The sequence below is a fragment of the Salvelinus alpinus genome, chromosome 1 (assembly GCF_045679555.1).
Source record: "Salvelinus alpinus chromosome 1, SLU_Salpinus.1, whole genome shotgun sequence".
In the NCBI taxonomy this organism is placed as follows: domain Eukaryota; kingdom Metazoa; phylum Chordata; class Actinopteri; order Salmoniformes; family Salmonidae; genus Salvelinus; species Salvelinus alpinus.
Window position 1 is genome coordinate 55,316,129 of NC_092086.1, and position 22,751 is coordinate 55,338,879.

Sequence of the window (22,751 nt, forward strand, 5' to 3'; positions counted from 1 at the left end):
AACAGGCAGAGTGGTCAGGCAGGCGGATTCGGCGTCAGGACAGGCAAGGGTCAAAACCAGGAGGGCTAGGAAAAAACAGAGACTGTGCAAAATAGGAGCTAGGAAAACCACTGGTTGACTTGGCAAAACAAAACGAACTGGCACAGAGAGACAGGAAACACAGGGATAAATACAACGGGGACTAATGGGGAAAACAGGTGACACCTGGAGGTGGGTGGAGACAATCACAAAGACAGGTGAAACAGATGAGGGCGTGACAGAAAAATGTGGTATAACCTAAAATGCTGTTACCATAAAGAATATAGGCCTACACATACTAGATTGATGACCATCAACATAAAATGTAGACGTTTTGGACATTGAAGTCTTCACGTTTACTTCTTGTCTAACCAAAGTAAAAAATTGACCCTGAATAAGTAAAAGTTGTACAAAGGACTACTGTATATGGTAAAAATGGTTATACTTTGCAAAAAATACAATACAGAGAACTTTGTACAGTAGATGGCATATTTTTATTGTGCAAATTAAACAAACTGACATCCTGCAATCAAACTGACAGAAACTTCTGTTAATACTAAAACTGAACTGCACTTAGAAAAACCCTTGACATTTTGTGGGCCTCCATCTCATAACAAGGTCACACCAAGGCAACTACAACTACATGAAAATGACATTTTACTTACATTTTCATGGTGCATTAAGAGCAAGTTTCATTATTTTAAAAGTCCCTTAGAAAACGTCTGCAGTGGCAACATCTACAAGACAATGTTGCCAGGCTGCAATCCCCTAAGTAGGAGCATACAACTCAACCATACTCCAATTCTAACCCGAATATCTCAAACATTCCATCCTTCTAATCTTTATTAATAGATTAATATAGCATAGTTTGTAACACCTTTATTGGACATATTGAATATAAACATAGGCATACTGTATTCATGGACTCTTGAACGGTGACCTCTTTCACAATGACGCATTCATCCAACTCAGCAAAAATCTTCAGTCAAAATCAGTAAAACCCTCCATATTTTGTGCAATCTGTAGCTTCCTTTGGGATTCATAGTGTCCCCTCCCTGCTCATTCAACAGTATTTTTCTTAGTGCTCATTTCTACCCGTCTCTCCACATCACACTTGCTTCCCCTTGCCCTCAGAGATGACATGCTCCGGGGCAGCCCTTTTGAACCATTCATACCATGACCCGTCATACACAGACACTGACCCTGAATGCCCCAGCAGGTGAGCAGCCAGAACCACGTGGCATGCAGTGACCCCTGACCCACAGGTTACCCAGAAAGGTTTCTCCAAGTCCACCCCTGCCTCTCTGAACATTTTTGCCAGCACTTCAAGCTCCAACTCCTTGCCTGAGGCATCCATGAACTTGAAAAAAGGCATGTTGATAGTACCAGGAATGTGGCCAGGCTCAATGTCTGTGTGTGAGAGAAAGAAAAACAATTATAAAGAGAGCGGCAAAGAGAGGGGGATAGAGAAAGAGGGAAGATGAGATTTTATTTAAAAAATGATTGGGACAAAATATGATGTCTTGATTGATCAATCATATGATTGAGTGTAGTCTGGCCCAGGAGTGTGAAGGTGAACGGAAAGGCTCTGGAGCAACGAACCGCCCTTGCTGTCTCTGCCTGGCCGGTTCCCCTCTCTCCACTGGGATTCTCTGCCTCTAACCCTATTACAGGGACTGAGTCACTGGCTTACTGGTGCTCTTTCATGCCGTCCCTAGGAGGGGTGCGTCACTTGAGGGGGTTGAGTCACTGACGGGATCTTCCTGTCTGGGTTGCCCCCCCCCCCCCCCCTTGGGTTGTGCCGTGCGGAGATCTTTGTGGGCTATACTCGGCCTTTGTCTCAGGATGGTAAATTGGTGGTTGAAGATATCCCTCTAGTGGTGTGGGGGCTGTGCTTTGGCAAAGTGGGTGGGGTTATATCCTTCCTGTTTGGCCCTGTCCGGGGGTATCATCGGATGGTGCCACAGTGTCTCCTGACCCCTCCTGTCTCAGCCTCCAGTATTTATGCTGCAGTAGTTTATGTGTCGGGGGGCTAGGGTCAGTTTGTTATATTTGACTATTTGACTTCCGGGTTGGAGCGAGCGGTCGCATTCGCACTTCGGTCCGCAGGTAGTATAACTTTTCATTACATTTCATTACATCTCATTATAGTACAACGGTTTGATTTGTCTAATCTTAGCAATTTCTTCTTAGCTAGCTACATAGCCGTCTTTGTATCAAAGATAATTGTGTAGTCTAGAGCGATTTTCTAGGTTAGCTAGCCAGCTATTGTCGTTCTTTTAACGCAACGCAACGTAATCAACACTGCTAGCTAGCCAGCTAGCCCCCGAATAGCAGCACTGTAGAAACTATTACACTCAACGGAACGACTTGATTAGTGCAGTGTCAACAACGCAGCAACTGCCAGCTGGCCTACAAAGTCAACAACGCAGCCACTGCCAGCTAGCCTACTTCAGCAGTACTGTATCATTTTAATCATTTTAGTCAATAAGATTCTTGCTACGTAAGCTTAACTTTCTGAACATTCGAGACGTGTAGTCCACTTGTCATTCCAATCTCCTTTGCATTAGCGTAGCCTCTTCTGTAGCCTGTCAACTATGTGTCTGTCTATCCCTGTTCTCTCCTCTCTGCACAGACCATACAAACGCTCCACACCGCGTGGCCGCGGCCACCCTAATCTGGTGGTCCCAGCGCGCACGACCCACGTGGAGTTCCAGGTCTCCGGTAGCCTCTGGAACTGCCGATCTGCGGCCAACAAGGCAGAGTTCATCTCAGCCTATGCCTCCCTCCAGTCCCTCGACTTCTTGGCACTGACGGAAACATGGATCACCACAGATAACACTGCTACTCCTACTGCTCTCTCTTCGTCCGCCCACGTGTTCTCGCACACCCCGAGAGCTTCTGGTCAGCGGGGTGGTGGCACCGGGATCCTCATCTCTCCCAAGTGGTCATTCTCTCTTTCTCCCCTTACCCATCTGTCTATCGCCTCCTTTGAATTCCATGCTGTCACAGTTACCAGCCCTTTCAAGCTTAACATCCTTATCATTTATCGCCCTCCAGGTTCCCTCGGAGAGTTCATCAATGAGCTTGATGCCTTGATAAGCTCCTTTCCTGAGGACGGCTCACCTCTCACAGTTCTGGGCGACTTTAACCTCCCCACGTCTACCTTTGACTCATTCCTCTCTGCCTCCTTCTTTCCACTCCTCTCCTCTTTTGACCTCACCCTCTCACCTTCCCCCCCTACTCACAAGGCAGGCAATACGCTCGACCTCATCTTTACTAGATGCTGTTCTTCCACTAACCTCATTGCAACTCCCCTCCAAGTCTCCGACCACTACCTTGTATCCTTTTCCCTCTCGCTCTCATCCAACACTTCCCACACTGCCCCTACTCGGATGGTATCGCGCCGTCCCAACCTTCGCTCTCTCTCCCCCGCTACTCTTTCCTCTTCCATCCTATCATCTCTTCCCTCTGCTCAAACCTTCTCCAACCTATCTCCTGATTCTGCCTCCTCAACCCTCCTCTCCTCCCTTTCTGCATCCTTTGACTCTCTATGTCCCCTATCCTCCAGGCCGGCTCGGTCCTCCCCTCCCGCTCCGTGGCTCGACGACTCATTGCGAGCTCACAGAACAGGTCTCCGGGCAGCCGAGCGGAAATGGAGGAAAACTCGCCTCCCTGCGGACCTGGCATCCTTTCACTCCCTCCTCTCTACATTTTCCTCTTCTGTCTCTGCTGCTAAAGCCACTTTCTACCACTCTAAATTCCAAGCATCTGCCTCTAACCCTAGGAAGCTCTTTGCCACCTTCTCCTCCCTCCTGAATCCTCCTCCCCCTCCCCCCCCCTCCTCCCTCTCTGCAGATGACTTCGTCAACCATTTTGAAAAGAAGGTCGACGACATCCGATCCTCGTTTGCTAAGTCAAACGACACCGCTGGTTCTGCTCACACTGCCCTACCCTGTGCTCTGACCTCTTTCTCCCCTCTCTCTCCAGATGAAATCTCGCGTCTTGTGACGGCCGGCCGCCCAACAACCTGCCCGCTTGACCCTATCCCCTCCTCTCTTCTCCAGACCATTTCCGGAGACCTTCTCCCTTACCTCACCTCGCTCATCAACTCATCCCTGACCGCTGGCTACGTCCCTTCCGTCTTCAAGAGAGCGAGAGTTGCACCCCTTCTGAAAAAACCTACACTCGATCCCTCCGATGTCAACAACTACAGACCAGTATCCCTTCTTTCTTTTCTCTCCAAAACTCTTGAACGTGCCGTCCTTGGCCAGCTCTCCCGCTATCTCTCTCAGAATGACCTTCTTGATCCAAATCAGTCAGGTTTCAAGACTAGTCATTCAACTGAGACTGCTCTTCTCTGTATCACGGAGGCGCTCCGCACTGCTAAAGCTAACTCTCTCTCCTCTGCTCTCATCCTTCTAGACCTATCGGCTGCCTTCGATACTGTGAACCATCAGATCCTCCTCTCCACCCTCTCCGAGTTGGGCATCTCCGGTGCGGCCCACACTTGGATTGCGTCCTACCTGACAGGTCGCTCCTACCAGGTGGCGTGGCGAGAATCTGTCTCCTCACCACGTGCTCTCACCACTGGTGTCCCCCAGGGCTCTGTTCTAGGCCCTCTCCTATTCTCGCTATACACCAAGTCACTTGGCTCTGTCATAACCTCACATGGTCTCTCCTATCATTGCTATGCAGACGACACACAATTAATCTTCTCCTTTCCCCCTTCTGATGACCAGGTGGCGAATCGCATCTCTGCATGTCTGGCAGACATATCAGTGTGGATGACGGATCACCACCTCAAGCTGAACCTCGGCAAGACGGAGCTGCTCTTCCTCCCGGGGAAGGACTGCCCGTTCCATGATCTCGCCATCACGGTTGACAACTCCATTGTGTCCTCCTCCCAGAGCGCTAAGAACCTTGGCGTGATCCTGGACAACACCCTGTCGTTCTCAACTAACATCAAGGCGGTGGCCCGTTCCTGTAGGTTCATGCTCTACAACATCCGCAGAGTACGACCCTGCCTCACACAGGAAGCGGCGCAGGTCCTAATCCAGGCACTTGTCATCTCCCGTCTGGATTACTGCAACTCGCTGCTGGCTGGGCTCCCTGCCTGTGCCATTAAACCCCTACAACTCATCCAGAACGCCGCAGCCCGTCTGGTGTTCAACCTTCCAAGTTCTCTCACGTCACCCCGCTCCTCCGCTCTCTCCACTGGCTTCCAGTTGAAGCTCGCATCCGCTACAAGACCATGGTGCTTGCCTACGGAGCTGTGAGGGGAACGGCACCTCAGTACCTCCAGGCTCTGATCAGGCCCTACACCCAAACAAGGGCACTGCGTTCATCCACCTCTGGCCTGCTCGCCTCCCTACCTCTGAGGAAGTACAGTTCCCGCTCAGCCCAGTCAAAACTGTTCGCTGCTCTGGCCCCCCAATGGTGGAACAAACTCCCTCACGACGCCAGGACAGCGGAGTCAATCACCACCTTCCGGAGACACCTGAAACCCCACCTCTTTAAAGAATACCTAGGATAGGATAAAGTAATCCTTCTCACCCCCCCCCCCCCCCCCCCTTAAAAGATTTAGATGCACTATTGTAAAGTGGCTGTTCCACTGGATGTCATAAGGTGAATGCACCAATTTGTAAGTCGCTCTGGATAAGAGCGTCTGCTAAATGACTTAAATGTAAATGTAAATGTTATATCTGGAGTACTTCTCCTGTCTTATCCAGCTTCCTGTGTGAATTTAAGTATGCTCTCTCTAATTCTCTCTTTCTCTCTTTCTTTCTCTCTCTCGGAGGACATGAGCCCTAGGACCATGCCTCAGGACTACCTGGCATGATGACTCCTTGCTGTCCCCAGTCCACCTGGCCGTGCTGCTGCTCCAGTTTCAACTGTTCTGCCTGCGGCTATGGAACCCTGACCTGTTCACTGGACGTGCTACCTGTCCCAGACCTGCTGTTTTCAACTCTCTAGACACAGCAGGAGCGGTAGAGATACTCTTAATGATCGGCTATGAAAAGCCAACTGACATTTACTCCTGAGGTGCTGACTTGCTGCACCCTCGACAACTACTGTGATTATTATTATTTGACCATGCTGGTCATTTATGAACATTTGAACATCTTGGCCATGTTCTCTTATAATCTCCACCCGGCACAGCCAGAAGAGGACTGGCCACCCATCATAGCCTGGTTCCTCTCTAGGTTGCTTCCTAGGTTTTTTCCCTTTCTAGGGAGTTTTTCCTAGCCACCATGCTTCTACACCTGCATTGCTTGCTGGTTGGGGTTTTAGGCTGGGTTTCTGTACAGCACTTTGAGATATCAGCTGATGTAAGAAGGGCTATATAAATCAATTTGATTTGATTTGACATTTAAAAAATCATATAAGCAAAAATGTATAATACCAAATGTAACAAATTCCAGGAGGACAAAATAAATCTTTGCACATGCTCCCACTGACCATCTCTTAGTTCTGGTTCGGTTCCCCGGAACATGCCGGCGGGTCTTGTGTCAATCACTTGCACCTGTTTGGTCTCGATGTTTTTCAGCACATCTTCATACGACTTGACCCAAGAATGATTGGCGGTCGCCTTGAAATCCGCACGTCCTGGCTTGGTGTATTCTGCAGTGACCGGATGCCCCTCGGCCAGCCAATTCTTCATACCCCCGTCCAGGACCGATACAGAATTGTGCCCAAATAATCGGAACATCCACCACACTCGGGGTGCGCTGAATGACCCAAAATCGCTGTTATCGTACACTACTACATGTGTATCGTTTCCTATACCTAAACCCCCCACATACTCTGCAAAGTAGCTTGCAGTTGGGAGCATATGATCCATCGAGAAAGTTTTGTCGGCGCATTTGTCAATATCAAAGAACGAAGTTCTAGGTATGTGCTGTTGGTTAAATTCCGCATTTGCATCGCGTTTTAATATCGGTAGATGCCAGGACGTATCCAGAATTCGAAGATTCGGTCCAATAAGGTTGCTTTTTATCACATCTGCAAGCCATTTGGCTGAAACAAGCGCCTGGGTTTGCATCGCCATGATTGTTCTTGTCTTGAACTTTGAATTAGGGTTGCCAGGTCTTCAACAAAATTTTAATCCAATGACTAGTCAAAACACGCTCAAAAAGCCTGAAAAGTGTCACTTTTTCTTTTGTGCAGGAAGAGGGGAGTTGCCACATTTAGGGAATAAACCCCCTTTTTCCCACAACGTTACTGAGCGAATTAAGAAGGAATCTTGACTTAACTTCTAACTTTAGAAGCAAAATTCAGTTTTCCATCAATATAATAATTATTGCAAGCTAATGTGACTAATGAAGGAATTGGAATATGTCACAAGAGAAAATATAATTTGCCCTTTTTACTCTTTTTTGACAATTGTGCCGTTATTACAGTACCAGTAAAAAGTTTTCCTATCAATGATACCTTTGTATATTTTCATATACAGTACCAGTGAAAATTTTGGGCACACCTACTCATTCCAGGGTTTTTCTTCATTTTTGCTATTTTCTACATTGTAGAATAATAGTGAAGACATCAAAACTATGATGTGACACATATGGTATCATGTAGTAACCAAAAAAGTGTGAAACAAATCCAAATATATTTTATATTGAGATTCTTCAAAGTAGCCACCCTTTGCCTTGATGACAGCTTTGCACACGTCTTCACTATTATTCTACAATGTAGAAAATAGTAAAGCTAAAGAAAATCCCTGGAATGAGTAGGTGTGCAATTAAGAAATAATCCAAAAACCAGCAACAAGCAACCAATACATTTTCACCAGTGACATCATTTTCAAAGTTGCCTAATTTCACAGGAAAACTAGGAACATGGCAACCCTTCTCTGAACTATTATGCAATTTGATGCATGGACGTGATACTGGTATGACACCTTCATTAGCTTTCACTGGCCCTTCATTCTGTAGGTCATTTGTAGAACTGTAAACGTGTACCATTTTGATTTCAAGTCTAATATTGTTCCTCTTTTTCCACACAGTTATGAGACCGAATAGGTCATGCTATTTATCAAAATCTGCAAATTTCTTGGAAAAATAACATCATGCGATATTGCATGTTCAGGGTTATTTCTGACCCATTTTATGCAGGCAACTTCAAACTTTCACCATTGCATGTCCAACAAATCACCTGTAGAGGGAGTCCATAGCCAGTGCTGGTCAACAACTGCCTAATCTAGTTGACTGTTGCCTTCAATCTAATGCGTTCTAACAACAGCTGATCAGCAATTGCCATAGATCTGTGACCATGATCACAATTGAGTACTTCCAATTTCATGAACTAAAGATGGACATGAATAATTACATAATAACACAAGTCTACAACAATAATATATAAGTTATAGGGAATTGATTAAATCAGTTTGCCAGCTCAAGGTAGAATACACAAGTGGAACAAATTGATTTGCAATGATTCCAGTGATATGGTAATTTCAACATATTTATTGTATAAAATGGTAGGCTACAGTAGCCTACATAGGCATGTAAATGAATTCGCTAATTGATGACCAATTGATGCAAGTGTGTCATTGTCAGTTTCGCTGTGGACTTTCCCCGTTCCATAACTTCCATTTCAAATGTCCACTTGGAGCTCGAGACCCAAGAGTTGAGCATATATAGTCCTTCGCTTGATATTGTTTTCTGTAAGCAAAATTGACATTAGAATGCAGTTTAAACCACCCCCTAGCGAATTTAGTGCCTGAAGTAGTTTTCCTGTGCTTTGTCATGTTATTTGTTGATGCGCATTCGTTTTAGCACATTAATATGTTTTATGGAAAAGAGGTTGGAAATAGGGTGTCTCCATAATAATAATCTAAATAGCCTACAGACAACTGGTTAAAAGTTGTCACGATGTGCACTCTTGCTGCTCTTTCCCCACCACTCTCTCTGTCACTCAGAAGTAGGCTGCCTCACTGCCTGATAGTCAGCAGCAGCAGGTCACAGTAAAATATATATTTTTAATAAGTTGTCAAAACCCAGCAACTAGCGACCAATACATTTTCACCAGCGACATCCTTTTCAAAGTTGCCTAATTTGACAGGAAAACTAAGATCATGGCAACCCTTCTCTGAACTATTACTCAATTTGATGCATGCACGTGATACCAGTATGAACCTTCATTGGCTTTCACTGGCCCTTCATTCTGTAGGTCATTTGTGGAACTGTAAACGTGTACCATTTTGATATCAAGTCTAATATTGTTCCACTTTTTCCACACAATTATGAGACAGAATGGGTCATTATTTCCAGCTATTTATCAAAATCTGCAAATTTCTTAATAACATAATGCAATATTGCATGTTTAGTGTTATTTCTGACCCATTTTATGCAGGCAACTTCACTTTCACCCCTGCATGTCCAACAAATCACCTGTAGAGGGAGTCCCTATGTATAATGTCACTTTTCTTCTATTGTTTATACATACAGTACAATTTGGTATTTACAGTATTATGATCCCCATTAGCAGCTGCAAAAGCATCAGCTGCTCTTCCTGGGGTCCACATGAAACATGGCATACTACAATGTACAGAACATTATTAGTCAAGGACTGAAATACATAGCCTACATATCAGTACATACACACAATATGTTGGTCTAATTCATAGTACAGTGCAAATTACAATACAAGATATATGAAAAGGCTGTGTCTCTTCACAGTCCCCTTTGTGCACTAAGGTCTTCTTTTATCAGTTTTTTAAACTGGTTTTATTGTTAGCTTGAGTTACCTAGGGTGACAGAGAGTTCCATGTAGTCATGTCTCTTTTCAATACTGTGTTTCTCAGCCTCTGTTCTGGACCTGGGGACTTTGAGTAGACCTCTGGTTGCATGTCTTGTGTTGTACCGATGACTGACCGAACTGTGTGCCAACTGCTTGAACAGACAGTTCGGTACCTTCAACACATCAATACCTCGCACAAAGACTAAAAGTGATGCAATCAATATCTCCTCAACTTTGAGCCAGGAGAGACTGAAATGCATGTTACTGACACTTGTGATACGTGCTGCATTGTTCAGGACCAACTGCAATTTTCCTACGGTGCATTCTGAAAATATTTAGACCCGTTGGCTTTTTCCACATTTTGTTACGTCACAGCCTTATTCAAAAATTTTTTTTATTGTTTTTTCCCCCATCAATCTACACACAATACCCCATAATAACAAAGCAAAAACATATTTTATTTTAGCACATTTATAAAAATGGAAAAATCACATTCAGACCCTTTACTGAGAACTTTGTTGAAGCACCTTTGGCAGCGATTACAGCCTCGAGTCTTTTGGGGTATGACACTACAAGCTTGGCACACCTGTATTTTGGGAGTTTCTCCCATTCTTCTCTGCAGAACCTCTCAAGCTTTGTCAGGTTGGATGGGGAGCGTCGCAGCACACCTATTATCAGGTCTTTCAAGAGATGTTCGATCGGGTTCAAGTCCGGGCTCTGGCTGGGCCTCTCAAGGACATTGAGACTTTTCCCGAAGCCACTCTTGCATTGTCTTGGCTGTGTGCTTAGGGTTGTTTTCCTGTTGGAAGGTGAACCATCGCCCCAGTCTGAGGTCCTGAGCACTCCGGAGAAGATTTTCATCAAGGATCTCTCTGTACTTTGTTCCGTTCATCTTTCCCTCGATCCTGACTAGTCTCCCATTCCCTGCCGCTGAAAAACATCCCCACAGCATGATGCTGCCACCACCATGCTTCACCGTAGGGATAATACCAGGTTTCCTCAAGATGTGACGCTTGGCATTCAGGCCAAAGAGTTAAATCTTGGTTTCATCAGACCAGAGCATCTTGCTTCTCATGGTCTGAATCCTTTTAGGTGCCTTGTTTGCAAACTCCAAGCGGGCTATCATGTTCTTTTTACTGAGGAGTGCCTTCTGTTTGGCCACTCTACCATAAAGGTTCTCCCATCTTCACAGAGGAACTCTAGAACTCTATCAGAGTATCCATTGGGTTCTTGGTCATCTCTCCGACGAAGGCCCTTCTCCCCCGATTGCTCAGTTTGGCTGGGCGGCCAGCTCTAGGAAGAGTCTTGGTTGGGTCCAAACTTCTTCCATTTAAGAATGATGGTGGCCACTGTGACCTTCAATGTTGCAGACATTTCTTTGGTACCCTTCCTTTCAGCATTTGTTGTTTGCATGTCATACTTAAGGTTGCTAATCTTGTCAACAAAAAGGTTATTGAAGTGGTTGGCAATATCAAAGGGTTTTGTTATGAACAAACCATCTGCCTCAATGAAGGATGGAGCCAAGTTTGCTTTTTGTCTATCATTTAATTTGAAGTACTCCAGAGCTTTTTACTATCATTCTTTTATATCATTAATCTTTCTTCCATAGTCTATTTTATTTTTGTTTAGTTATGTGATTTCTCAATTTACTGTATGTTTGCCAGTCTGCTGCCTTGTCAGACTTATTTGCTATTCCCTTTGCCTCATCCCTCTCACCCATACAGTTTTTCTATTTGTAATCTATCCATGGGGATTTGGCAGTTCTAACAGTCCGTTTCTTGATGGGTGCATGCCTATCAGTAACTGGAAGGAGCAGTTTCATAAATGCTTCAAGTGCAGCGTCTGGATGTTCCTCATTACACACATCAGACCAATACATATTATTCACATCTTTGACATAGGAATCATTGCAAAATCTCTCTAGTGTAAATCTATCAGTGGGGAGTACAGTAACAAGTAATCAAACTCCAAAAGGGTGTTTGTAAAAATCAGTTTGCTCTTATTGATACCATATTACAACTCTGGTTCAACTGTACAGTATGTAGTTAGACCTGGAATGTGTTGAGCAATGGATATGTGCCATGGAGAATGATCATGCCATCATCCGATGTACCCATGTGAGAGATGGATAACACTGTACCCAGTTCTCTCTGTGTGTTTCCGTGTGCCCATCTGAATCCTGCCTGGGTCAAACTCTGCAGAGAGGCGATGTTGTGCTGCCTACCCTGTGGGAGATGGCCTCAGCTGTGGGAGCGTGTGCTTTGTCATGGGGCTCTGATTACATGCTCAATGCTTGGCTTGTGCGTAGCTCATCGTCTGGGCAATTGAAATAAATGACAAACCTGATCCCTGGCCTGCCTCTATTTGTTCAATTCTAGGCTATTTGATCAACTTCTGCTTATTTGACAAGTTGAGGAATTTAGTGATTTGCTGAATTCTGAGGCCTTTACCTCGACCGACCCTTTGATTATCAATGAACTTAAATGTTATCTCAGTGTTTAGGTTCATAAAGTCCACAAACCTGCGCAGTCTTTCAAAAGTCCAAGACTACTCTCTCTGTGTTTCTCGGGTGTCACGAAGTGTTGTGTTGTTGTGAAGTTGTTGCTTCGATTGTGATCTTGTGTATTTTCAGGCAAAAATATTTTCCACCAAGAGACTCTTGGTGATGGAAGAGATTTGAGATTATTGTTTTGGGAGTTCCGCTTCTTACAAACGATTCCTACTACTGTTTTTCTATTTAGGCCCTTCTCAAATCATCCTAGAAGTAAGAATAAGGCAAGAATATGTCACAGCAACAATTTAATTTGAATGGTACAAAGAAAAATTCCACAAAGTACAAGAGATTTACATGGTTTGATGGCTGACGAAGACAGCGTTTATTAATGCCTTGGTAATAGAGGAAAAAATTAAAATGATCATACATATAAAACAAACCACAATAGTATTTCAAAATTCACACAAGCATGTTATTCTGAAGTGTTTTTATAATCATACGCAAAACATCAATTTTCTTAAATAGGCCAGAGAGGTGTTCACCTTGACCAATGTGTTATGTTAGCAAATATCTTCTCTCACTTGTTTAGACAGTTGAGATGCCTGTGAACAGTAATTATTTTGTGTGAAATGTTAAGAACTATTGTGTGAATTGTACCAAGTTGTTCCTTATGTAACCAAATATTTTGTATCAAGGATAGAGAATGATTAAGAGTTTTACATAGAAGGATTTACAGACAGATACTTTCAAGAATTACAGACAGACCGATGGTTATACATGTAACAAAATCTTGCTTTGGAGTTGGTACAATTGGCTTGTCTTTACAGTACCAGTAAAATGTTTGGATACACCTACTCATTCAAGGGTTTTTCTTTATTTTTACTATTTTCTACATTGTAGAATAATAATGAAGACATCACAACTATGAAATAACACATATGGAATCATGGATTAACCAAAAAAGTGCTAAACAAATAAAAATATGTTTTATATTTGAGATTCTTCCAAGTAGCCACCCTTTGCCTTGATGACAGCTTTGCCCCCTCTTGGCATTCTCTCAACCAGCTTCACCTGGAATGCTTTTCCAACAGTCTTGAAGGAGTTCCCACATATGCTGAGTATACCACCCCTATCTTGTCACAACACAACTGATTGGCTCAAATGCATTAAGAAGAAAATAAATTCCACAAATGTGCTTTTAACAAGGCACACCTGTTAATTGAAATGCATTCCAGGTGACTACCTCATGAAGCTTGTTGAGAGAATCCCAAGAGTGTGTAAAGCTGTCATCAAGGCAAAGGGTGGCTACTTTGAAGAATCTCAAATCTCAAATATATTTAGATTTGTTTAACACTTTTTTGGTTACTACATGATTCTATACGTGTTATTTCATAGTTGTAATGTCTTCACTATTATTTTGAAATGTAGAAAATGGTCAAAATAAAAAATACACCTTGAATGAGTAGGTGTGTCAACTTTTGACTGGTACCTTTGTATATTTTCATATACAGTATCATTGATTAGGAAATACCGCCACTATTTGTTGCCCTTCCTCATCTACAAAATCAGCAACTTTTCAACACACAATCACTGCTCTCTCATAACTGCAACTCATCTCTTGTTCCTAATGTTTTTGTATACTTTCAGAGTTTTATAGATAGGCTGTCTCACTTTCTATGCATCCCTTAGGACGTTCAATGAAAGAGCTGACAGTTAGGGCAACTTTTTCATCAGTCTTTGGGTAACTAATGGGTTAAGGATATTTCAAGGCATGTATTTCCTGGCCTTCATACGGGGTATAATATGTAGGTCTCTGATGTCATTATGCTGAAGCAGCCAACACAAGTAGCGTTCTGTGCCCATACCCCACCCGCTGGTGAGTAGAGGAATGACCTGCCGCATGTTGATGTACCACTTGTAGGATTCCTCTGGGACTGCATGATGTCTGAGGGCTTCTTGCACCATCTCGGGGTTGGAGTGACGCTCCCCAAGACCCAGAGTCTCCCCCAATCCCAAAAGGAGGTCCGATGCTTTTGCCTTGCGTCTGCCTGAGCCCTCCACATATGCTTGGTAGAAAGCCACTCCCAGGTGGTCCATCTCTGTCAGCCAAACAGCGCCTCCGTACTTCTCAATCAAAACCCGTTCTCCTTTGCGGGTTAACTTCCTGCCAAACTGGGGCTGGCCATCCTGTACCCACTCCAAGCAGTCTGGCGAGGGCATCATAGGGATGGCCTTGTCCAGAGTGACTCTTGGGAGAGGGGTTCCTCCCTCCAACTTCTCCAGTAAGTCCTTGACATGTGAAAGGGTCCCAGCGGAGTTCAGGATGATGTTGGAGTGTTTCTTCAGCATTGCATTGGTGAGATGAGCCACGTATCCCTCAGCTATGTGCATGGCAGTATCCATGTCACCCAGGAGCTCACACTCAACATGGTAGAACTGGTTAAGATGAGTGGCATCTGGATCTTCTCCCCGAAAACTTGGCGATACGTAGTATGTCCCTGGCAAGTTCTCTTGGAATCGCAAGAAATACTCCAGCACAAATTGCATGGAGTCAGCCAAGTACACATCCTGCCCCAGCAAGTTGACGTAAACGGGCTCGGAATCTGATCCCAGGCCCATCGGAGAGGAGATTGTGTCAGTGGTGAGAGGAGTCATGGCGTACGCGTACTGACAGGTGTTGTTGAAGTACTCCACTGTGTTGTGGAAGAGGGTATTTTGAATTTGAAAGAGATTGCGGTACCACTGGCTCTTGATGGCTAACATGGAGTGGCTCTGTGGGTCCTCCCAGGAACGAGGAGGCCTGCAAAGTGTGATTTTGGTGTGGATTTCCTTTAGAGTTTCAGGGCTGGCGGGAGGGCCATCGGTAGATGAGACGTAGCCGGGGTAGCTTTGGAAGTACTCTGGGAACACCTCAGCAGGCTTGTCACCACGTGGAGGAACCAGAGGGATCAGCTTGACATGGGCATAATCAATCTCAAAGCCCTCAAAGATGAGTGCAACACCTCGAGCATGCATTCCTTCCTCCAGCAGTCCAGCTACCTTACGAGTGGCCAGGATCAGTGATGTGTAATCAGTCTCTTCCAGACTGAAAATATTGCTGGACAGTGGTTTACGTGGCACTAGAACTGTGAGTCCAGGTGTATTAGGGTAGGGAGTGAGGAAAGCCACATGATCACTGTCTTCCCACACCCGCCACTGTTGCTCCTCCCCACGCACGATACGGCTGAACAGTCCATTGTGGGAAGGATCTCCTAAGAAGTCATAGCACGATGGTGCATTAGGCGTTGGCAGCTTGTCCCGAATCTTGGCCTGAACCTGGTCCAGATCTGCATCTTCCCAGCGCGGGCCACCCTTTGAGGTGCAGTAACCTGGGTCATAGGGCTGAAAGTCCTCCTTCCCGGTAGTTTGGGGGTGCCAGTTGGTTTCCAGGCCATGAAGTGGTAGCACTCGGATATGGGCCGGCTGCTCGGGATGTGGGTTAAATACTAGGGCGCAACGCTGTACCCCCAGTCGTTCGCATAGCAGGTTTGAAACAGCCCGTGCGCCTTGCAACAGTGCTAAGAAATCTGGTACAACCAGCTGAAAGATGCTGCTTGGCCCACTCAGAGTCTTTTGGGTAAGGATGGTGGCACCGGGTGTCCAAGGGTTGGAGTGTAGGTGAGCAACTAGTTCGTCAGTCTCCCAGATTACATTGAAATAACTCTTCATTGGTCTCAGGACTTCGACACGTGCAATGCCACCAACCATGGAAGCTACAAACAACACCCCAACATTGGTTTCAACAACAGCATCCCCTTTTGCGTCTACAGCAATGATTCCAGCACAGCTGCCCTTCAAGTTCTCAGACATGACTTCTCGACACGCCGCCCTAAGGCTGTAGCCTTTATGATGGTAGAGACTGGCCACTTTTTGTGCAACTGTGTGCTGTAGAAACACATCTCCATCACCAGAGCAGGTTAATGCAAGTTTGTCATCAGCAAATATACCTGCTCCCACTACTGCTGTGTCTCCAACTTGACCCTTCCATTTTCCCACCAACCCACCTGTGGACGTTGCAGCAGCTAACCTACACCATCGATCCAAAGCAACAGCTCCCACTTTCTGTGGATGGTTGTTCTTGGAGGCGTTGCCAGTACTGAGTTTTGCTATCAGCTCTCTGCGACGGACATCAGTTTGGAAGTACTCCGCCCTCATAGGCTTCTCACTCTCTTCTAAGCCTTGCAAAAACTCTTCTGCACCTTCCCCTACTAAGAGTGAGTGTACGCTCTTCTCCATGACCTGTCTTGCTGCTTTCACTGGGTTCTTCACACTCTGCACACAAGCCACCGATCCAGAGTTCATCCCATTTCCATCTACTATGGTCGCCTCCATCTCATTTTTCCCATCTTTGTTGAAAACAGATCCCTTCCCGGCATTGAACAGAAAGCAGTCCTCAAGAGCTTGCACACTCCGCTGCACTGCGTCAAGACTACTGCCTCCTTGTTGTAGCACTTGTGCTCCGAGGGTCAGAGCTGTATGGAGAGCAAATTTAATGACACCTACCACCTTTGTATTCAGCATCATCTCCTCCCCAGCTCCACCATGGATTACCAGAGTGAAGTCTGGACTCATCTTGGAGGCAGAGTTAGAGGGAAGTGCTGACTTAGACATGGTCTTGCCTTGTTTTTGGCCTGCTGGACTGATACTTTTGTGAATTTCCCCTTGGGAGGATCCATTCCTTCTTCCTGCTTGTCCTTCTTGCAGCAGACACTCCATGGCTCCCATTTGTCCGGCGATGGAATATCTGACAGCGAGAAGCATCACCAGCTTCAAATTTACTTTCAGGCTATCTTGAAGCTTCTCCAACACTGTGGCAAAGGTACCTTTCCCATTGAGCACCATACGGACCCGGTCTCTCCTCCCCAGGTAGGTTACAGCAAGTTGGTCTTTAGCATACACATTCCCTACAGCAAGCTCCACTCCCTCCATCAAATCCTTACCAGTAAGGTAAACAGAGGGGCACCCAAAAGGGTCAAGAAACTTCTTGAGAGGGTTGTCTGGAGACATGGACCAGCGTAGGGCTGCTAGGTGAGGGCCCACACCATGTCCACTTTTAGTGGCTTTAATCAGGTTCTTGTGCTCCAGGAAAGCCACATGGAACAGACGGAGCAGTTCGTTCGTGTATCGAGGTTTGTTGTCTGGTCCGATGCAGGATTCCAAAGCACCGATGAGCTGGTAGGATTGCATGGTGAGGGAGTATGTCGGATCGCAGCGGCCATGCTTGTAGTGACGCATATGGGTAGGGGTTACAAGAATGTGGCTGGCAGCAGATTCCCCAAGAGTCTGCCTCAGGGAGAGCTGCAAGGAAAAGTTGATCCAGGCATCGTACAGGCCCCTGTGACCCCTGAGGGTAGCAAACACATCTGGGTAAGAGAGAACCTCAAACGTGATGATGGGATGAATTGCTTTAGGGGACGACTTTGGGGGGTCTGTTTTAGTTATACCCTGTAGTGGGAATGCTAGGGGGCTTGGGGAGGAGGAATCAGCCTTGTTAAGATAGGCTGACCCATTGCTTCCTGTGTTGGCCTGGACTAGGTCTACATTAAGAGACTCAGAGAGATACCACACAGTCTCAGCCACTAACCCAGCCACCATTCCATCCAGTGCACTGTGCTCAAACACCATCCCTGCTGTGCTGTCTTTGAATACCACCAGGTTCACCACCTGTAGAAAAAGTATAGAAAAATAGTTGACCTAAAGAGGAACCTATGTTTTCAAGTCTTGTGTCAGTGAGTTAATAAACTGAGGTTTGTTGGGTGCAATTACGTATGTCTGATGTGCAGTAAAGATCCACTTACAATTTGATTCAATATTGAAAACTTGATTCAACTCCATTATCTAGGGTATATTTTTGTCAACACAGAAAATCAAGACCATATCCTCATCCGGTAACCTGATGAATCCAGTTGATTCACTACGGCATCACTGTACTGTATTGTAGTAGTTGTCATCCACAATTACAGTACCACAAACATCCCATACTGTACCTTGTCATAGTATCTCAGACAGGGCCCATCTCCTCCTCCCAGTCTGACAGCGTTAAGGGTATCTGCCAGATCAGCTGGTGGATTGCAGTCTTCCAGGGAGAGAGCCACCACAGCACTCTCCATCAACCCCAGTGAGGTGGCCGCTGCCCCACCTGCTCTCAGGATCTCCTCCCTCACAGCGCTCCAGGCTTGCCGCTGCAGGGCAGAGAGGCCGCAGATGGCAGAGGGCTTGTTGTTCTTGGCAGCTCTATGTTGGCTCATCACATGAACCACTTGGCTGTAGATGTCAGGGAACGGTAGAGGGGACATAGGCCCGCCTGGGCTGGGATGCTGCAGTATGTTGACTGAAAATACCCCTCTAGCACAGATTACGATGGCATGGAGGCAGTCTGGGTATACCTGTAATACAAATAGCATGTTAAGAAGTAGGAGATAATCACATTGTGACAATAAGATAAGGGAGTATGATGAATTGTTATCATTATCATCAGAGATGGTGTATGAAAACACAAAACACTGAGTACTCCCAAAGCTTACTTTAATCTCATCTTGGGTCTTCCCAGGAATGCGGCTGGCAGCAAACACCTCTGATTGCTGTGTGCGCTCAGTTTGCCCCTCGCCCTCTACCAGCGAAGGCTCACTATACATCTTGGCCACAGCCCAGAGCAGGGCGGCAGCCCTCTCCAGTTGGGCACACTCCTTCTTGGCTCTGGAGGGGGGCAGGACAGCAGGGATGGCTGTCGAGGTGGGCAGGGGGTCGGTACATGAAAGCAGCCGGTTCTTGAATTGCTCTGTCACCCAGTTCTCTCGGCCAGAAAGGGCAGCCGCCAAGCATTTTTGGGTCTCCTGCAGGACCTCCCTCTGTTGGCTAAGGGTGTTTTTGAATTGTGGGTAGAGCTCGGGGCTCAGGGTGAGCTGGAGCACACGGCCTGCCTCTTGTAAGGTGACATCTAGCTCTGGAATAGGGTAATCGAGAAGTGCCATCCTGTCCTGTCGATAGGTGGAACCTAATGCAATGAGAGAGCGAGGACGCACAATCAATTGAGTTAAGGTAAAGACACTCAGGTAATTTGCCCTGATATTCTCTTTCAACCATAGTTACTGTAATACATACTGTATTAACCTGTATGATTACAAAAGCTGTAATTCAATTAGGCTAATCATATTATCTAGGAGAAGAGCTCATGAGACACACAGAGGACTCTTTATGGATTCACTTGGCTGATGTGAATGGACAGTACCCTTAGTTTGTATGCCAGATCATCAGTAATACAATACCTCCTGCAAGGTCAATGTATCCTTTTGAGATACATTGTGACTTCTCCTTTGTCACACTGTGTGTGAGAGTGGCTGCTCTACATTACCCTCATCCCTTAATGATAAGAATTAGCATGGTGTTTGTATTGCCAGTTGTCATGGGAATATGTCTCATTCTGCAGGACCCTGTTGGGGTAATTAGATTTGTGCTGATAAGCCTAGTCAGTCTCTCTTTACAATGTTGCCTGTTTTTCATTCTTCTAAGGCCATATTCAAGTTCAGCTATGCCTATGACCTTGTGATTACCAGGCAGTTACTAATTATTCTAACCAAATTAAGTTACAATTGATAGGTTTTATATAATACCACCTCTATAAACCACATAGGTAATATATAAGTTCAGAAATACATTCAACTGTAGAATTTAAGTACCAAATTGTAATATTTACCATAAAAAATAAACTAATAACACAGTTGTGTCACTTTTGTCAAAATGGAGCTTCATTAAAACCAGTTATCAGCAAACTAAACCAGCTTATAAGATGTCAAAATCATGTCACAGAATACATTTTTGGGAGAAAATTTGGTTATTTTGAATTTTCTCTCTTGTATTATGGAAATTAAATTTTTGCAATTAACTTTTGAATGTGATAGCAGCTCTCTTCAAGAGATCTGTTCACAATCTCAGGGCATCACAACCAAAATATAGGGTGTGTAAGGGTTACAATGTGTAAGTTCCTCAAATGTGATTGTGACAACTCCACTGACAACCAATGCTATTAAACAACTATTTTGCATGCCTAAAATAGATGTAAAATAACAACACAGCCATTATATTAAAAACATTTCCCCCCTGCCTGAGGCAACTTTTTGTCATCAAAGTTGCTAAGATCAATTGCAATGATTTAGACAATAGAGTAAATCATTTAAGTTTACATACATTGTCAGTGGTATGTCCTGAAGTCCCTACACCCCTCAACAGTATAAGCAAGGAGGCTGCCCTCCACTAAATAATGTATCATACCGCTATGACTCATTCAAGCGTGACTAACTTTAAAACATGCATTTCAAGGAAGACCAATATACACATCTGGCTCAGCTTCGTGGGTGAATTTTTTTTTGAAATTTTAGGTACACAAAATACCACTATGATCAACGACGCAAGTACTCACAGAAACGTTGCTCTGGACATTACACTCTGTAATTAGGCTATACATAAGTAGATAAAGTTGTGTTATTCCTACAGCCATTGTTGGTACGTGTATAAGCTCATAAAATGGAATTTATAAAAGTAGAAACTAGCTTACCTCAATACCGAAAACACTCCCAAGATATGCACGCTCCGTAAGATGCAGTGATAGTCAGTGAACAGCAAGTTTTGTTGTACTACACAAACAAGGGTTGGCAATAATATGTACCTAGTGATTCCAATTAAGCAATTACATTTCCTGTCTCTCAATAGACGCTGGGTGAATCTGAGGCAGCCTCTCACTGCAAATACTCTCCCTAATGGAATGGTCAATGTTCAACAAATGTTGGAACTCTTTTTAAAGGTTTTTCAGGTGCATCATTAGTTTGATGCTCTATGCTCTATTTCACCCAAACAGTCATTGACAGACAGTTTTCCACATGGCCTTTTAACCCTTGTGACTGAACATTAAATGCACTTTAACTGGTTTCGAAAATGTCTCCTGGTACATGCCTCCTGGTCTCTATAATTAGATTTGTAGCAACAGTAGAATAAGAGTCATGAGGCTGAATTAGTAATGGCTGTCTCTCGCAATGTCTCATGCCGTCCCCCGTTACAATAGTCTTAACGATTTAACACAATTTAGACCATATTCAAAAACACTTTTACAGATATCACTGCTGCCAGTAACTTGGTTACCTGTGAAGTTCTGTTAGGTAGACTAACATTATCTGACTCACAAACAACATCATTATGGCCATAGGGCAAAATTTAATGTGAGATTTCTGTGGTTTATTTACTAATACAGACCACCATACATTCAATCATGTGACGTAACTATACAAGTATTTCCTTGGTATTCTTGATTATGATCAATAGTATCCAATTGTGAAATATTGGAATAACTCAGTGAATATTTTTATTATCTTATCCCTAGGGCTCCCGAGTGGCGCAGCGGTCTAAGGTACTACATCTCAGTGCTAGAGGCGTCACTACAGACTCTGGTTCGATTCCAGGCTTTATCACAACCGGCCGTGATTGCGAGTCCCAGGGGGTGGTGCACAATGGGCCCAGCGACGTTTGGCCGGGGTAGGCAGTCATTGTAAATAAGAATTTGTTCTTAAATGACTTGCCTAGTTAATAAAAAATTCCTATTTCAGTAAATGAGCAAATTGCCTAAAAATGTCCATACTGTACCTCCAGTCAAGGTGTCAAAGATGTGTGATGAGCCTCCTGAGGTTTCACACCTATATTTATACTCTGATGCATGTTTTTTCTTATTGTGTACACAGTAAAACCCATTACTTATTTTTCTTTCCCCCTTAGTGGGAACTGTTCTTAACATATGTAGTTTCACTTTCATCAAAACTGGTGCTGTTCCCGAAACTCTCTGACCACAACTACCCGAAGCCCCCTGAACTCAGTTGCCCAAACCCCCCCTGACCTCTGACCTCAGCTGCCCGAAGCCCCCCTGACCTCTGACCTCAGCTGCCCGAGACTCCCTAACCAAAGTAGGCCTCACCAGCCTTAGACAGACACACCTTAGACAGAACTGTGCTGTACAATTTTCTTGTAAATCAGATACGATTCTTAGGCACTTAAAAAAAAAGTTTTACTTTAGACATATAGTATTCAACATTACTCCTTTTGTCAGTCTTTCTATTTGGAGTTGTGCTTATGAAAAGGTATTTAGCCGAAACGTGGGGAATTGGCTATGTTTCTGTTTGTTTAAGATTATTATTTTTTGAAAGAATATAATTTATTGTAAGTCTTTGCATAAGATTGATGACAACACAGATTATTGGGACTTCTTATTTTCACTAAAGGTAATTTAGCAGACAATATACTCAGACATTCCTAATGGAGACAAACAGTATGTGATTGTATGCGAGCTGCTTAGGTAGCTAGTTGTGAGATTTCACCACTTAAGGGCATTTGGGTCCCCAATTTCAGAAACCACTTTGCTTAGTTATGTGTAATTCCTAAGTAACTGTTTCTTCAATTACACAACAATAACAATGTA

The 22,751-nt window shown here is 44.6% G+C and overlaps 2 protein-coding genes across 2 annotated transcripts; both read right to left on the reverse strand.

Moving 5' to 3' along the window:
- Positions 1–489: 489 nt before the first annotated feature.
- LOC139580877 (3-mercaptopyruvate sulfurtransferase-like) lies at positions 490–7,105 on the reverse strand. Its single transcript, XM_071409994.1, has 2 exons — positions 6,481–7,105; positions 490–1,428 (listed from the first exon to the last, which is right to left on the reverse strand). The coding sequence occupies exons 1-2, from the start codon at positions 7,067–7,069 to the stop codon at positions 1,127–1,129; spliced, it is 891 nt and encodes a 296-aa protein (XP_071266095.1). The 5' UTR covers positions 7,070–7,105; the 3' UTR covers positions 490–1,126.
- A 6,561-nt stretch (positions 7,106–13,666) lies between these two features.
- LOC139563218 (uncharacterized) lies at positions 13,667–19,279 on the reverse strand. The gene is made up of 3 exons (XM_071381670.1): positions 18,820–19,279; positions 18,283–18,681; positions 13,667–17,959 (listed from the first exon to the last, which is right to left on the reverse strand). The coding sequence occupies exons 1-3, from the start codon at positions 19,264–19,266 to the stop codon at positions 14,021–14,023; spliced, it is 4,785 nt and encodes a 1,594-aa protein (XP_071237771.1). The 5' UTR covers positions 19,267–19,279; the 3' UTR covers positions 13,667–14,020.
- Positions 19,280–22,751: the final 3,472 nt, after the last annotated feature.

Excerpts from the sequence above, each read along its gene's own strand:
- LOC139580877 (XM_071409994.1), bottom strand. The coding sequence starts at position 7,069 with ATGGCGATGCAAACCCAGGCGCTTGTTTCAGCCAAATGGCTTGCAGAT. Across the intron at positions 1,429-6,480 it reads CGAACCAGAACTAAGAGATG|ACATTGAGCCTGGCCACATT; the intron begins GTCAGTGGGAGC and ends TCTCACACACAG.
- LOC139563218 (XM_071381670.1), bottom strand. The coding sequence starts at position 19,266 with ATGGCACTTCTCGATTACCCTATTCCAGAGCTAGATGTCACCTTACAA. Across the intron at positions 18,682-18,819 it reads AGACCCAAGATGAGATTAAA|GTATACCCAGACTGCCTCCA; the intron begins GTAAGCTTTGGG and ends TTTGTATTACAG. Across the intron at positions 17,960-18,282 it reads GTCTGAGATACTATGACAAG|GTGGTGAACCTGGTGGTATT; the intron begins GTACAGTATGGG and ends CTTTTTCTACAG.